Source organism: Toxotes jaculatrix, chromosome 19 (genome assembly GCF_017976425.1).
Source record: "Toxotes jaculatrix isolate fToxJac2 chromosome 19, fToxJac2.pri, whole genome shotgun sequence".
Lineage (NCBI taxonomy): Eukaryota > Metazoa > Chordata > Actinopteri > Toxotidae > Toxotes > Toxotes jaculatrix.
Window position 1 is genome coordinate 17954418 of NC_054412.1, and position 14891 is coordinate 17969308.

Sequence of the window (14891 nt, forward strand, 5' to 3'; positions counted from 1 at the left end):
ATATTAGGACAGTGCACAACTGTAAATGTGACCAAGAACAATCTCGAAGGTTTATCAGGTATGATATGAAAATTTCTAGAACTAAAAAAAGAAATAAAATAGAAATTTTCCCCATATTTTTTTTCTAAGAATACTGAAATAGTTCATTCTGTACTTTCTGACTGAAATATTACCTTAAATGTGATTTTCTCTGTGTTGCTAATAATATGAATTGTACTGAATTGTGAAAATCCAATAGAACATGGAAGCAGAAGTTACTGTCAACAGGACTGATGTTGTGGCTGACATACATCCCTGCTATGAAATAGATAACTTCAATTATGTCCTGACCAGAAACCCTTCTTTTATATGTGTTTTATTATATATTTTCCTTGCATTATTGGCTGTTATCACAATATGTGGAAACCTCCTTGTTATAATCTCCATCATTTACTTCAAACAGCTCCACACTCCAACTAACTGCCTGATTCTCTCTCTGGCTGTGGCTGACCTGCTTGTTGGGATTATAGTCTTTCCTTTCAGCATGGTGTTCTCTCTCAGCTCATGTCTGTATTACGAGTATTCATTTTGCAAAGTACGAGGCAGTTGTGATATATCACTGAGCACATCTTCTATTCTGAACTTGTGTTGTATCTCTGTTGACAGATATTATGCAGTGTGTCAGCCTCTGAGATACAGAACTAAGATTAATGGTCATGTTGTTGTTGTGATGATCCTGGTGAGCTGGAGCGTTTCTGCTCTGTCTGGATTTGGTATCATATTTGTAGGACTTAAACACAATGTCTGTGAGGGAGGGTGTCTCATATTCAATATTCCAAATTTAAATATAATTGGACCTTTTTTCTCCTTTTACCTCCCAGTGATTACAATGCTCTGTATCTACCTGAAGATTTTCCTTGTTGCTCAGAAACAGGCTCGCAGCATCCAGAACACAACCTGTCAGAGCACAAAGTCTGGAGCAGCTGTCAGTAAGATGGAGAGAAAGGCCACAAAAACTCTGGCTACAGTGTTGGGAGTGTTTTTAATGTGTTGGTCTCCTTTCATCTTTTGCATCACCTTTCTGCCTTTTCCTAATAATTCAGTACCAGTTCCTGTACTCGAGACTCTTAACTGGCTCACACTGTCCAATTCTATGCTGAATCCATTTATCTATGCTTACTTTTACAGCTGGTTCAGATCAGCTTTCAGAATGATCATCTCTGGGAAAATATTCCATGGTGATTTTTCAAACTCCAAACTGCACTGACTTACTGTTCTGTGTGCGGAGACCAATGAAATGTATATAATAAATATAATATAATGAATACTGAAATATTAAAATATAATATTACAGAGAAAGTGTCACAGTTCACTGGATTGTACCTATGCATCACACACCTTTTCCTGATAGAAATATAAACTATATGTCTAAGATATGGAATAAAGGACTGTCTAAAGTGTAACAAAAAGGGTTTCAGCAAATCCTTTCCTTTAATGTATTGTAAACCAAACAGGGAGGACATATCTCAGGTTGGCTGTTATCTTACTGCTGAAAAATAAATATGCTTTAAGACTGATAAGGTTTAGGAAAAAAAAAAACAACCTTGTTAGGTTTACGTAAAGATCATGGTTTGTATTAAATTACCATGTTAAGTTTACGGTTAAGATACATTGTGGTTTAGGTTAAAATTACCACTTCTAAACTCTGTGAGATTACTTCATAACCTTTTCAATCTTCATGTAAATCATAAAATTCTTCAACGTGACTGCTCTGAGATCTTGTTTTTTTTCTGAGGCATGGTTCACATCAGCAGAGATGTATGATGATCAGTCAAGGCCCTGTGTTTCAATAAGAGCTTTTCTAACAACTATTGGATGAATTTCCATGAAATCTGGTACAGACACTCACGTTCCCCTCAGGATGAATTGTGTTATAATTTGGTTCAAAGTGTCACACAATTTACTGGATTGTACCTATGCATCACACACCTTTTCCTGATAGAAATATAAACTATATGTCTAAGACATGGAAAAAAGGACTGTCTAAAGCAGTGATACTGTGCTTCAACACAGTGTCATAGAGAATGACACTTGGTGAAATGAATGAAACAAATTTCTAGACAGTCTGTCCAACATTGGTGTAATGTCAACCAAAGCCACACACATGATCCTCCTGCAGTGTGATTACATGCACTGAAGAAACCAAACAATCTTCACTTTTCTCCAGTAAGCTGATTTCTCAAATGTCACGTATACAAGAAACCTGGTTTCTGAAATTAGTTTAGGGGAAGTGAGAAACCTGATTGAACCTGGAAGGTTTCACCTGGAGAGTTCTGATTTCTCTGCCATGCATAGGAGTACCCAGCTTTCTAATCAGCCTTTTACAGTTATGCATGCAAAAGACTGTGGACAGGGAATGTCACAGCAAAGTGGCTGGAGGAAAGGAGAGAACATTACACTGAGTCCTTGTGTTCACATTAATTCCTTCCAAAGTCTGACTAAATTTAACACAAAGTATCCTCCAGACATCCAAATAAGTTTGTTCACATCACTATTTGACTCTGTGCTAAAATTCAGACACATTTGCACTGTGAAGTAGAGTCCTGCTCCGTCTGTCTGTCCTCTGCTCACTGCACTGTCAGTCTGCTCCGATGAAGAAACACACACATACACACACACTAAAATACAATTCAAATGAAAAAAGTGAAGAAGCAGCGTGTTCTGTCACTACAGCAGATAAAATAAGCAAGACATGGTTTTAAATTATTGTCAGGGGAAGGGGAGAAACCTGGTCACTGACCTGCTGCATGTATACACAGATTCACAGTAACCAGGTTACAACTGAATGTAAATGTGTTTCTCTGAGTATATTAACTGAACAGAAACATACTGAAGGTGGCGCGAAAGTCATTAGGATGCATCATCAAGGATCCATGAATGTCTGTACACAATTTTATGCCAATCCATCGACTCCATGTTGACAGATTTGACTGGAGGACTGAAAACTTTGACCTGCTTTGACCTGAAGTCATTAGGATGAATCCTCTATGAGACATAAATATCTGTAGAAAGAGTAACAGGAATTCATCCAGTGGTTGTTGAGATAATTTCAGTCTGGACCAAAGTGGTTCACCAACTGACCAACTGAGAGACCAACACTGTAATACTGTGGGAAAGTTAGTCATTTTGTGATTTTATTTTAAGGCTTTTAAAACTGAGTTCTGAGTGAATATGGCAAACCTGTCAATGAATGAACGCACACAGACACATGCACACGCACACGCACACACACACGCACACACACACACACACACACACACACACACATACACATACACACACACACATCATGAGTCATCTTTGCTTATTCGTTTGTCGTATTATCAGTTTCCCATTTCTGATTGGGCAACAATTATAGCAATGCAACAGAGGTTGATAAATGTTAGGACAGTGCACAACTGCAAATGTGCAAAGAACAATCTCGAAGCTTTATCAGGTATGATATGAAAATTTCATGAAGAACTAAAATAGAAATTTTCCCCATATTTTTTTCTAAGAACACTGAAATAGTTCATTCTGGACTTTCTGACTGAAATATTACCTTAAATGTGATTTTCTCTGTGTTGCTAATAATATGAATTGTACCGAATTGCAGAAATCCAAAAACATGGAAGCAGAAGTTACTGTCAACAGGACTGATGTTGTGGCTGACATACATCCCTGCTATGAAATAGATAACTTCAGTTATGTCGTGACCAGAAACCCTTCTGTTATATGTGTTTTATTATATATTTTCCTTGCATTACTGGCTGTTATCACAATATGTGGAAACCTCCTTGTTATAATCTCCATCATTTACTTCAAACAGCTCCACACTCCAACTAACTGCCTGATTCTCTCTCTGGCTGTGGCTGACCTGCTTGTTGGGATTATAGTCTTTCCTTTCAGCATGGTGTTCTCTCTCAGCTCATGTTTGTACTATGAGCATTTATTTTGCAAAGTACGAGGCAGTTGTGATATATCACTGAGCACATCTTCTATTCTGAACTTGTGCTGTATCTCTATTGACAGATATTATGCAGTGTGTCAGCCTCTGACATACAGAAGTAAAATCAACCATCGTGTTGTTGTGATCATGATCCTGGTGAGCTGGGGTATTTCTGCTCTGATTGGAATTGGTGTCATTATTGCTGGATTAAACAATGAAAAATGTGATGAAAGGTGTTTAATTGATGTTCTCATGGAAAACACAGTTGGACCTATTTTCTCCTTTTACCTGCCAGTGTTCATAATGCTCTGTATCTACCTGAAGATTTTCCTTGTTGCACAGAGACAGGCTCGCAGCATCCAGAACACAACCTGTCAGAGCACAAAGTCTGGAGCAGCTGTCAGTAAGATGGAGAGAAAGGCCACAAAAACTCTGGCTACAGTGTTGGGAGTGTTTTTAATGTGTTGGTCTCCTTTCTTCTTTTGCATCACCTTTATGCCTCTTTCTAATAATTCAGTACCAGTTCCTGTACTCGAGACTCTTAACTGGCTCACACTGTCCAATTCTATGCTGAATCCATTTATCTATGCTTTCTTTTACAGCTGGTTCAGATCAGCTTTCAGAATGATCATCTCTGGGAAAATATTCCATGGTGATTTTTCAAACTCCAAACTGCACTGACTTACTGTTCTGTGCGCGGAGACCACTGAAATATCAGCAATGTTATAATGAATACTGAAATATTAAAATATAATATTACAGAGAAAGTGCCACAGTTCACTGGATTGCACCTATGCATCACACACCTTTTCCTGATAGTAATATAAACTATATGTCTAAGATATGGAATAAAGGACTGTCTAAAGCAGAGATACTGTGCCTCAACACAGTGTCACAGAGTCACTAGAACGACACTTGGTGAAATGAATGAACCAGATTTCATGACACTCTATGCCACTTTGGTGTAACGTCAACCAAAGCCTCACACATGATCCTCATACAGTGTGATCACATGCACTTAAGAAACCAAACAATCTTCACTTTTCTCCAGTAAGCTGATTTCTCAAATGTCACGTATACGAGAAACCTGGTTTCTGAAATTAGTTCAGGGGAAGTGAGAAACCTGATTGGACCTGAGAGGTTTCACCTGGAGAGTTCTGATTTCTCTGCCATGCATAGGAGTACCCAGCTTTCTAATCAGCCTTTTACAGTTATGCATGCAAAAGACTGTGGACAGGGAATGTCACAGCAAAGTGGCTGGAGGAAAGGAGAGAACATTACACTGAGTCCTTGTGTTCACATTAATTCCTTCCAAAGTCTGACTAGATTTCCACAGTTTACACTTTGATTTGGTTCTATGGCAGGTTTAAAATGTGTTTTAAACCAAATTTATGGCTCTAAGTACTTAGGCAGGGCACATCACAGGTTTGTTGTCATCTTAGAGTTTCAAAAACGATTACATTATGGGGTGTCAGCGTGTCACTACTGTACACGTAGCGATGGACACAGCTTAAATCATCAGAAACCCATATTTTTTTTTTTTAATTAAAATGTTAAATTTTAAGTTATTTTAAACATTTGTACACATTTTCTGAAGTTGGGCTTGATGTCTAGACTGTGCTGCTTTTCAGGAGCTTGTGAATTTTCTGGTTGGAAATGTCAAGGCCCCGTTTTCTAACAACTATTGGTTGAATTTCCATGAAACTCACATTCCTCTCAGGATGAGCTGTTAACATTTTGTTCATCTCTGTGCCTCAACATAGTGTCACAGAGCCAGTAGAATGACACTTGGAGTTTTGTTTGCAAATACCTTCACACACACTGTATTTTCCAGGTTATACTTTGAAATTATCTCTGAGAAAGAAAAGAAAACAAAAACAAGAGTTTTTGGCATTTGTATTAAAAGATGGTAATACTACTGCCAAAATGAGCTCTGCATACATAAACAGCTGGGGCAGCAATATGGAGCTGTTTCAGGAGAGATAATTTATGAGGCCAGCACTGCTACTTCACCCAAATATTAAAATAGAGAAACAAAGAAAATTAAATTCACTATATTTAGAAATTTGGGCTTATTTCTACATAGCTGATTTGTTAGGACATCTTGTAGGAGGGTGTTTCCTACATTAATCTTACTCTGAAATCTTGTTTTGTGGCTGGCATTAAGGAGAAACCTGCTTCACAAGGGCTTGTGATCAGGAACAGCATTAATTAATCCACATTAATTGATCCACAGAAGAAATTATGACATTCCCTACCCCCACCCCTTTCTTTGCCAAAAGACTGGTAAGAAGACTTATAATCTTTTTAGCTTTATCTTTTCAACCAAACTGTGACAGGTACAAGTAATGTCTGAAATACACCACATTCAGAATGAAAATACTCCATTTTCCTCATTTTCCTCAACACACTAATGGAGGTGGATCGAAGCTCCGCATTCAACTGTATGACAACTACTTGTTCTTCATTTGACACATTTGTTGTTTGGAGATCAAGTAATCATAAGAACAGAGTGTTGCTTTTACGCTGTCAGAGATCAAAAGTTTCCCCAGGCATCAGCTGATAAACACAAAGTCTGCTTCAGTTGAGCACTTACCTTCAGACTCCACCCCAAAGACCATTCCTCCTGATGTGAGCCGGCGGGAAGAACCTGGGTCCTGCAACAGGTCGACGGGTCAACCCTCAAGTTTGACGTTGTTCATTGTTCATTGTCTGCCAACTCTGCACAGACCAGTCGCTGAGATTTGCTTATCTGACATCAAATGCAGCCACTATATGTAAACATACACAGAGAAAATAACACATGAAAGCAGCCCATGAGCCATCATACACAGTAAACACCATGCACATGTCCAGGTCAATCACGTAACATGCATTACGGACAGATGAAAAAGTCAGACACTTCCTGACCAGGGAAGAGCTGCAAACACACAGTTAAAATAACAGATGATGCAACATTAGACTTTAATTAAAACTTATATATTTCATATATTGTTATTGCAGCTTTAGACATATTATTGGTTATCATTTTTTTTCGAGATTTCTGCTAAAAGTTTTTTTTACATTTTGTTCTGTGTTTGATGTGTTCTGTCTTGAAAAAAGATTATTGTACATTACTGTATTTTGTTCTTCAAGGCAGAACATGGAAGGACAGCTGTAACAAGGCTCATGTTTTAAACTGTCACAGTTGCAATTACTATGATAAGTTAAAATTGTTACTGTATCTGCAAGTATGATTCCCTTAGAGAAGAATATTACCATCAAATTAGTTTCATGACTTTATTGCATTGGGGCTTGGCTGACACCAAAGCCGGAAACACAAGGGAGAGAGGACCAAAATGCAGAAAACCCCAAGATGAGTGAACTGAAGTCACTTTATTTAAACTCAAAGTCACTGGCATAAGCTGGAGCAACTAAAAAATATCCAAACAATGGAGGAAAAGGCTCAGGAACAAGACTCAATGAAAATACAAATGTCCTTACTGAAGCAAACTGGATGCAGAGGAAAATCCAAAGGCAAACACTGGGAAACACTAAGGACACAAAACCAGGAAAACATGGGCAGAAAAACAGGAACGAGCAAACACAAGCATGGACACAGACAAACTGAGCAAGGAACAGGAGAAGCAAAAACACTTACATACACAGGGCAATGAGCAACAGGTGAAACCAATTAAGGCGGGGCAAAGAATCAAAAAAGAAGGAACCAGACAAAGACAGGAAGTAGAACAAGACCAGATACACTAGGGACAAGACTTCAAAATAAAACAGAAAATACACAACCAAGACAAAAACAACTATAACTTGATTTAACAAAACAGGAAGGACTAATGGAACTTAATAAACTAAACCAGAGTCCAAAGAAGTCCAAATTAGGGGCTATAAAGGGTTCAACAAATGTCCAAGAAGAGTTAAAAACAAAACAAATCTTTTCAGATAACAGCCCCATCAGGGGCTGATCATGAGTGGGCCTGATTCTCAAATTCTCAATAGATAAAGTCAAAGTTACATTTTTTTGTCCAAGAGACATTTCATATTATGTCACTGGAAAAAGGATCAGAACATGTCTACATTAAAAAGGATGAATTATATAATTACCATAGAATAGAATAAAATTCAAAATTAAAACATTAATCTGATCTACAGTACAACACGCTGCTCAAGCTCTGATGTCTTCATGATGAAAAGTCTCTCATCTGATTGGACAGTTATGGGTTGTGTGAACTATGCTAATGAGAAAGGTGCTGATAAAAATCAAAACTGTGCAGTCACACAGTGAAGAGGAACCATCTGGAGCGGCTAAAAGGTACGACAAACTGATCATCTTTCTTTTCTTCCAGAGATCTGTGATTGTACTTGTGGATTCATGCAGGGCAGAAGATTTAAAAATAACATGTTGTTGACATTTTCAATATTATTGATCATGAATGGAAAACTGATTCACAGGAACCCAGAGACATGGCACCAGAAGTCACTGTCAACAGCACTGATGGCATACATCCATGTTATGAAATAGATAAGCTTTCTTACAAACTGATAAGAACCCCTTCCACAATATGTGTTTTGTTATATATTTTCCTTGGCTCAATGTCTGTTGTAACTGTGTGTGGAAACCTCCTTGTTATAATCTCCATCATTTACTTCAAACAGCTCCACTCTCCTACAAACTCTCTCATCCTCTCTCTGGCTGTAGCTGACCTGCTTGTTGGTGTTCTCGTCTTTCCTCTCAGTATGGAATTCACTGTAAGCGCTTGTCTGTATTATGAAGATTTGTTTTGCAAAGTACGAGACAGCTTTGACGTAACACTGAGCACAGCTTCCATTTTGCATTTATGTAGTATTTCTATTGACAGATATTATGCAGTGTGTCAGCCTCTGACATACAGAACAAAGATAAATATTCATGTTGTTGTGTTTATGATCCTGGTGAGCTGGAGTGTTTCTATTCTTGTTGCCACTGGGTTTATAACTGCAGGACTGAACCAAGAAAAATGTGAAGAAATGTGTTTTATTGAGTCTCTTTTTGGAAACATTTTGGGACCTTTTTTCTCACTTTACCTCCCAGTGATCATAATGCTCTGTATCTATGTAAAGATTTTCCTTGTTGCACAGAAACAGGCTCGCAGCATCCAGAACACAACCTGTCAGAGCACAAAGTCTGGAGCAGCTGTCAGTAAGATGGAGAGAAAGGCCACAAAAACTCTGGCTACAGTTATGGGAGTGTTTTTAATGTGTTGGTTTCCTTTTTTCTTTTGCTTATCCTGTTTTCAGCTTTTGAGTCATGTGTCAGTGCCACTTGCAGTGTTTGAAAGTCTTAACTGGCTCGCACTGTCCAATTCAATGCTCAATCCATTTATCTATGCCTTCTTTTACAGCTGGTTCAGATCAGCCTTCAGAATGATATTTTCTGGAAAAATATTTCAAGGTGATTTTGCTAACACAAAGCTGTTCTGACTTATTGTTTGGTTTACTCAAATAGCATACTGACTTAACTGACTTGTAAATATTAGCAACACTGGCACCATGTATGGCTGTGACAGTTTTTACGTGTTAGTCTTTGGGTAATATCTTTGTGTAGGTGCAGTGGCTGAGACAGAATCACTGGTGCATCATAGGGAGCAACATGTCTGTACTGAATCAGAATTTCAGAATGACACTGAGTTGACTTCATCTAATGCAGAGGTGTCAAACCTGTTCCACAAAGGGCCGTGTGGCTGCAGGTTTTTGTTCCAACCAAGCAGCAGCACACCAGACTTGACTCATTTAATCAACTGATCTCAGTCTTCAGACAGTTGATTGGTCAAACTGTGTGCTCTTCATTGGTTGGAACAAAAACCTGCAGCCACACCGGCCCTTTGTGGAACAGTTTGACACCCCTGATCTAATGCTTCTGCTAAGTGCACCATTGAGCCTAAGACACCAAATGCTGGCTTCATTAAAATATGAAACGGAAAACTCAGCCTGTCTCTTCATCATTTTATATACACAGTATATGAGATTTTTACATGAACAGTTCAGAATTACTGAATTCTTAATAAAAGTTGTATTGTCATATTTATTTATCTAAACATTTGTTAATGTTAAATCTAAATATTAAATCTACACACACACCCACACACACACACAAACATATATATACTGCCAGATTTCCATAAAAAGAAATACTTTGCCTATTTATAAACCAAAAGGAGCACAGGCAGTGAAGTGCATATTCATTTTAGTTTAATCTCTAATCTCACATCAGAGAGAGAGAGAGAAATGCAATGCAATTATTATCAAAAGTTGTACTCACTGCCTTTGGGGTGCCGACTGTAAAGAAGTGCAGGCATAAATTAAATGCAACATAAAAGAAATAACAGCTTTCAGGATGATCATATAATAATTCAGAGTGATTTCACTAACACAAAGCTGCTCTGATTTACTGTTTGCTGTGCTGAAATACTGAGAGATTCTATATACATAGAGAAAATAAATGCTAGTACATCTAAGGCCTGAACTGTGCCCTTAATTAAGTATTAATATTTCTGTCTTATTGATAGTTAGTGTCTGTCCATCAGAGACAGGGCTCGTTTTTTTTTTTCATACATCACACATTCAACCCTCTTTATTTTCACAACTCATCCTCTTGCTTCTCTGAAATCAGTGATGTCTTCAAAGACAGCCGTCTGAGAGACACTTTGTCAGTTGCCTCACATGACTTATGATGGGCTATGCACTAAAGGAAGTTCCCATTATGGAAAGAAATTTTTTTTTGTTCTTCTTGTCATCATAATCAATAACATAAACTTAGCACCTCACTGTGACCACTCAGTTACTTTGCTTGATTTCAGACAATGTAGAATAAGATTTGTCTTTTTTACTAAATAAAATAAGGTTGGTGGAACTTCTCAGTCTTTTTTGGAAATATCTTTCAATTACATCCTAAACACAAGCACTAAAACTGAAGCTACAAGTAAATATTGCGTTACAAGATTGGATATTTGTGGAGAACTCATCACTGAATGTACATGATGTATTGTCACATTTTGTTAATACTTTGGAGCAAGCGATGAGAAGGGAAAGGGACCCTTGTAGCACACTGAAATCAAAGCTAAGAAATCCATGAAACTGTGCCACTGCATCGCCCGCCTCCCCTGTACTTTAAATAACATGAAGAAATTCAATTCGGAACAAATAAAATATTGTTGTTCTTGAGTTTTTCCAGAAAAACACTGACCACTCACGCCAAACTCTCCCATAGTTTTAAATACTTTTATCATCTTTGGGTTTTTTTTTTATTTCTGCCACTGTCATAACACATTGTACATACTAGTTGGTAGAGTTTAGCTTATTTACTATAAAAAACATAAGTAGCATCAACACAGTTTTCACAGTTATGTAAAAGCATAAGTATAATTTTATAAGTTATAGGTTTTACACTGTTTTACTTCTGGTCAAACCACTTGTGATCTTAAAGGTGTGCAACACCACATACTGGAAAACCTGAAATACTCGACACATCTTTTTCTGGTTTGGGACCTGCAGAGTATTTGTCATCACAGTGATTCATACAACAACCCACTGCAGTTATTTAACAAGTGGATTGGCCATGTGTTGTTGTGCGCACTTGACTTAGAATTTCAAACCCCCCAAAAAAATAAAGACACTGTGATAATAAACAATCTCAGTTCAGCTCAACTGAAGAGGTCTACATATGAAAAGAACCTATTAGATGGGAACAGGGGGAAAAGAATCAAAAAATACTGTGTACACAATGGGACAAGGACTTCGACCCAAACGCAATAACCGCCAAGACAAGCAAAAGGAGTAAAATAAATAAACCAAAAACTTGGTATGGACACAAGCGGGCTGACCAAGACACAGGGAAATACAGAGACTTAAATACACAAGGCAATGGGCAACAGGTGAAACCAATTAGGGCGGGGCAGACAATTACAAATGGAATGAAATAAAACAGGAACTATGAACAAAACTTAACTAAACTAGACTTTGAAAAGGTCCAAATGTCCACAAAAGAGTTCATAACATAACAAAAGTGTTAAGAAAACAGCCCCCTTAGGGGCAAAGTCTCATGTCAGTCATGATAAATACTGTATTTGACTTTTTTGTTTTAAGATTTTCTGCTTATTGGCCAAGGAGCACATTTATAATTAGCTCCTTTACCCTGCATCTGCAGTATATACAGCTTTCTAGTAAAAATGAAATAATTCATTTTAAAAAGTTACTCTGAAACTGAACACACACACTGTATAATTACTCATACCACATGCATACATAATGTAGTGCACCTCTTCTAACTGGACAAGAGAGATGTTTGTATTAATTATGATAATCAGCTGAGGGCTGATTATTTAAACGTGTGGTCCAAAGTTTCTGCACAGTGGCACCGTGAATAAGGAGGCGTATGGTAGGAAGCTTCATCAGCTACAAATCTTTTATGTCTTCTAACCTCTTGTCTTTGTTTTGTAAAGACTTCAATGTTATTTTGGTTGTACATGATGAAGTAAACACTCATGTTTTTTTCCATGTTTTACATGAATTGTAATTGATTATTGATGGATAATGGAATTGCAGGAATCGGGAAGCATGGAAACGGAGCTGACTGTCAACGGGACGCACACTGTTGATGGCATACATCTCTGCTACGAATCAGATGTAACTTACATATTTACAAGCAACCCTTCAGTAGTATGTGTCCTATTATATATTTTCCTTGGTTTATTGTCTGTTGTCACCATATGTGGAAACCTCCTTGTTATAATCTCCATCATTTACTTCAAACAGCTCCACTCTCCTACTAACTACCTGATCCTCTCTCTGGCTGTGGCTGACCTGCTTGTTGGAGTTCTGGTTTTTCCTTTCAGCATGGTGTTCACTGTAACCTCCTGTTGGTATCATGAAGATTTATTTTGTAAAGTACGAGGCAGCTTTGACGTTACACTCAGCACGGCTTCTATTTTAAACTTATGCTGCATTTCTATTGACAGATATTATGCAGTGTGTCAGCCTCTCACTTATAAAAGTAAAATAAATGATCGCGTTATCATGGTCATGGTCCTGGTGAGCTGGGGACTTGCTGCTCTGATTGGAATTGGCATCATAGTTGCAGGTTTTAATCAAGGAAAATGTGAAGAAAGTTGTTTGATTGATGCTCTAATATCAACCACTCTGGCATGTATTTTCTCCTTCTATATCCCAGTGATCATAATGCTCTGTATCTACCTGAAGATTTTCCTTGTTGCACAGAGACAGGCTCGCAGCATCCAGAACACAACCTGTCAGAGCACAAAGTCTGGAGCAGCTGTCAGTAAGATGGAGAGAAAGGCCACAAAAACTCTGGCTACAGTTATGGGAGTGTTTCTTTTATGTTGGACCCCTTATTTTCTTTGTATCGTCTTTCAGCCTTTAACATACAACGTAACACCAATTGCTGTCATTGAGACTCTTAACTGGCTCACACTGTCCAATTCTATGCTGAATCCATTTATCTATGCTTTCTTTTACAGCTGGTTCAGATCAGCTTTCAGAATGATCATCTCTGGGAAAATATTTCAGGGTGATTTTGCAAACTCCAAACTCCTTTAACATTTTGTTCTGAATGTTCAAATATCATTTCAATTTGAGAATAATGATAAAGGTTGAAAAAATAAATATTAACATTTCACCAGCATAGTACATACTGTTCACTGAGCTAATGCCACTGTATATACACAGTATCCTTCTTTAAACAATACTTAAAAGGAAATAATAATAACAATTTTCTTTCAACTCTGTCTTAAGATAATAATCTAATGTCCATATGTACTTTGAAAGAATTACTGGTTACTGTGATCATTCCTCCTGTCTGTACTGGCTGTTAAATGGTTTCTACAGAGAGAAACTACACTGTAATTCACAGACCTCGTCTGATGCAAAAACAAACTAAAGCTCAGCTGATGCTAATATATGTGAGTTAACTAAATCAAGTGTTTGTTTTTTTTTTAAGTGAGGGGGCTGTAAATATTTCAGTCCATATATGTGCAAGGAAAAACTGTTTAAAGACAGACTTGACACAAGCTGAACTTGATGTGTAAACTCACTTCAGAAAGAAAGTACTCTGTTGTGTTTGAAACACATCTAATCCACTCTGGGAAAAACAGAGGCCTCTCACACCACCCTCCACCAGCACTTTTACAGTTACACTGTGTTGAAAATACTAAGCAGCAAACATAGTAACACAACTCACACACACCATGTAAAAGAAGCAGCTGAGCTGAAACTCATCATGTGTGGACTGTAAAGACTATGTCTGATATTGGACGCTGACTGTACTAAACATCTGTTTTATTGGCTTAGAAAAATAATGTTATCCAATAAAGTACAACAAGCTGATAATGACTTCCTGCTGTCAGACCTGAGTCATTACAGGAAAAGAATGGACGCACATCTGACTGAACAGAAACACTGTCACTTTAATCAATGCAGCTTGTGTTATATATATGCAAATGTAACCCTGAGCATGCATATCTGCAGTGATTGTAAATAGAGTTCTGAGCGTGACCTAGAGAGGCTCCAACACTCTCTTTACCAGACAAAATACATTGTGTGTAGTGTGTCTGTGTAAAAGTGATGAACGTGTCTTCATTGGAAGGGACTGAGAGTTTGAGGGATGAGTTTTAGGGCCAGATATAAGGGTTGCAGAGTTAACCATAGTGAAATCATAATCACATAGATCTTTTCAGCACCATTGTTACTTGACCATGATTCTGCGGTATCTGAAATGGCAGGGTTATCTGCTGCATTAAAACAGGCTCTCCTGTAATTTCTCCTTAACAACAATAAAAAAAATGGTAACAGTGTGCTATATCACTGTCACATCCAGCTTCTGAGTCAGGTCCCGTCTGTCTCCTTACGTGAGTTTAATTAATTTCCTGTTTTATTTTGT

The 14891-nt window shown here is 37.7% G+C and overlaps 4 protein-coding genes across 4 annotated transcripts; all 4 read left to right on the top strand.

The window, feature by feature from the left end:
* Positions 1-241: 241 nt before the first annotated feature.
* LOC121199994 (trace amine-associated receptor 1-like) lies at positions 242-1193 on the top strand. Its single transcript, XM_041065021.1, has 3 exons — positions 242-558; positions 646-1028; positions 1168-1193. Exons 1-3 carry the CDS (start codon positions 242-244, stop codon positions 1191-1193), a joined length of 726 nt encoding a protein of 241 aa, XP_040920955.1.
* Positions 1194-3646: 2453 nt separating this feature from the next.
* Positions 3647-4648, top strand: LOC121199995 (trace amine-associated receptor 1-like). The gene is made up of 2 exons (XM_041065022.1): positions 3647-3974; positions 4047-4648. The coding sequence occupies exons 1-2, from the start codon at positions 3647-3649 to the stop codon at positions 4646-4648; spliced, it is 930 nt and encodes a 309-aa protein (XP_040920956.1).
* Positions 4649-8394: 3746 nt separating this feature from the next.
* LOC121199341 (trace amine-associated receptor 1-like) lies at positions 8395-9421 on the top strand. Its single transcript, XM_041063928.1, is given in 2 exon segments — positions 8395-8423; positions 8425-9421. Coding segments are annotated over 2 exon segments (1026 nt in total).
* Positions 9422-12553: 3132 nt separating this feature from the next.
* On the top strand, positions 12554-13552 carry LOC121199996 (trace amine-associated receptor 1-like). Its single transcript, XM_041065023.1, has 2 exons — positions 12554-12878; positions 12951-13552. Exons 1-2 carry the CDS (start codon positions 12554-12556, stop codon positions 13550-13552), a joined length of 927 nt encoding a protein of 308 aa, XP_040920957.1.
* The last annotated feature ends 1339 nt before the right edge of the window (positions 13553-14891 follow it).

What these genes read in the sequence shown, in the direction of transcription:
- LOC121199994 (XM_041065021.1), top strand. Translation starts at nt 242, where the DNA reads ATGGAAGCAGAAGTTACTGTCAACAGGACTGATGTTGTGGCTGACATA. An exon ending in AGCTCATGTCTGTATTACGA is followed by an intron (nt 559 to 645) that starts GTATTCATTTTG and finishes CTCTGTTGACAG; the next exon opens with ATATTATGCAGTGTGTCAGC. An exon ending in GTTGGGAGTGTTTTTAATGT is followed by an intron (nt 1,029 to 1,167) that starts GTTGGTCTCCTT and finishes TTACTTTTACAG; the next exon opens with CTGGTTCAGATCAGCTTTCA.
- LOC121199995 (XM_041065022.1), top strand. Translation starts at nt 3,647, where the DNA reads ATGGAAGCAGAAGTTACTGTCAACAGGACTGATGTTGTGGCTGACATA. An exon ending in GTACTATGAGCATTTATTTT is followed by an intron (nt 3,975 to 4,046) that starts GCAAAGTACGAG and finishes GTATCTCTATTG; the next exon opens with ACAGATATTATGCAGTGTGT.
- LOC121199996 (XM_041065023.1), top strand. Translation starts at nt 12,554, where the DNA reads ATGGAAACGGAGCTGACTGTCAACGGGACGCACACTGTTGATGGCATA. An exon ending in GTATCATGAAGATTTATTTT is followed by an intron (nt 12,879 to 12,950) that starts GTAAAGTACGAG and finishes GCATTTCTATTG; the next exon opens with ACAGATATTATGCAGTGTGT.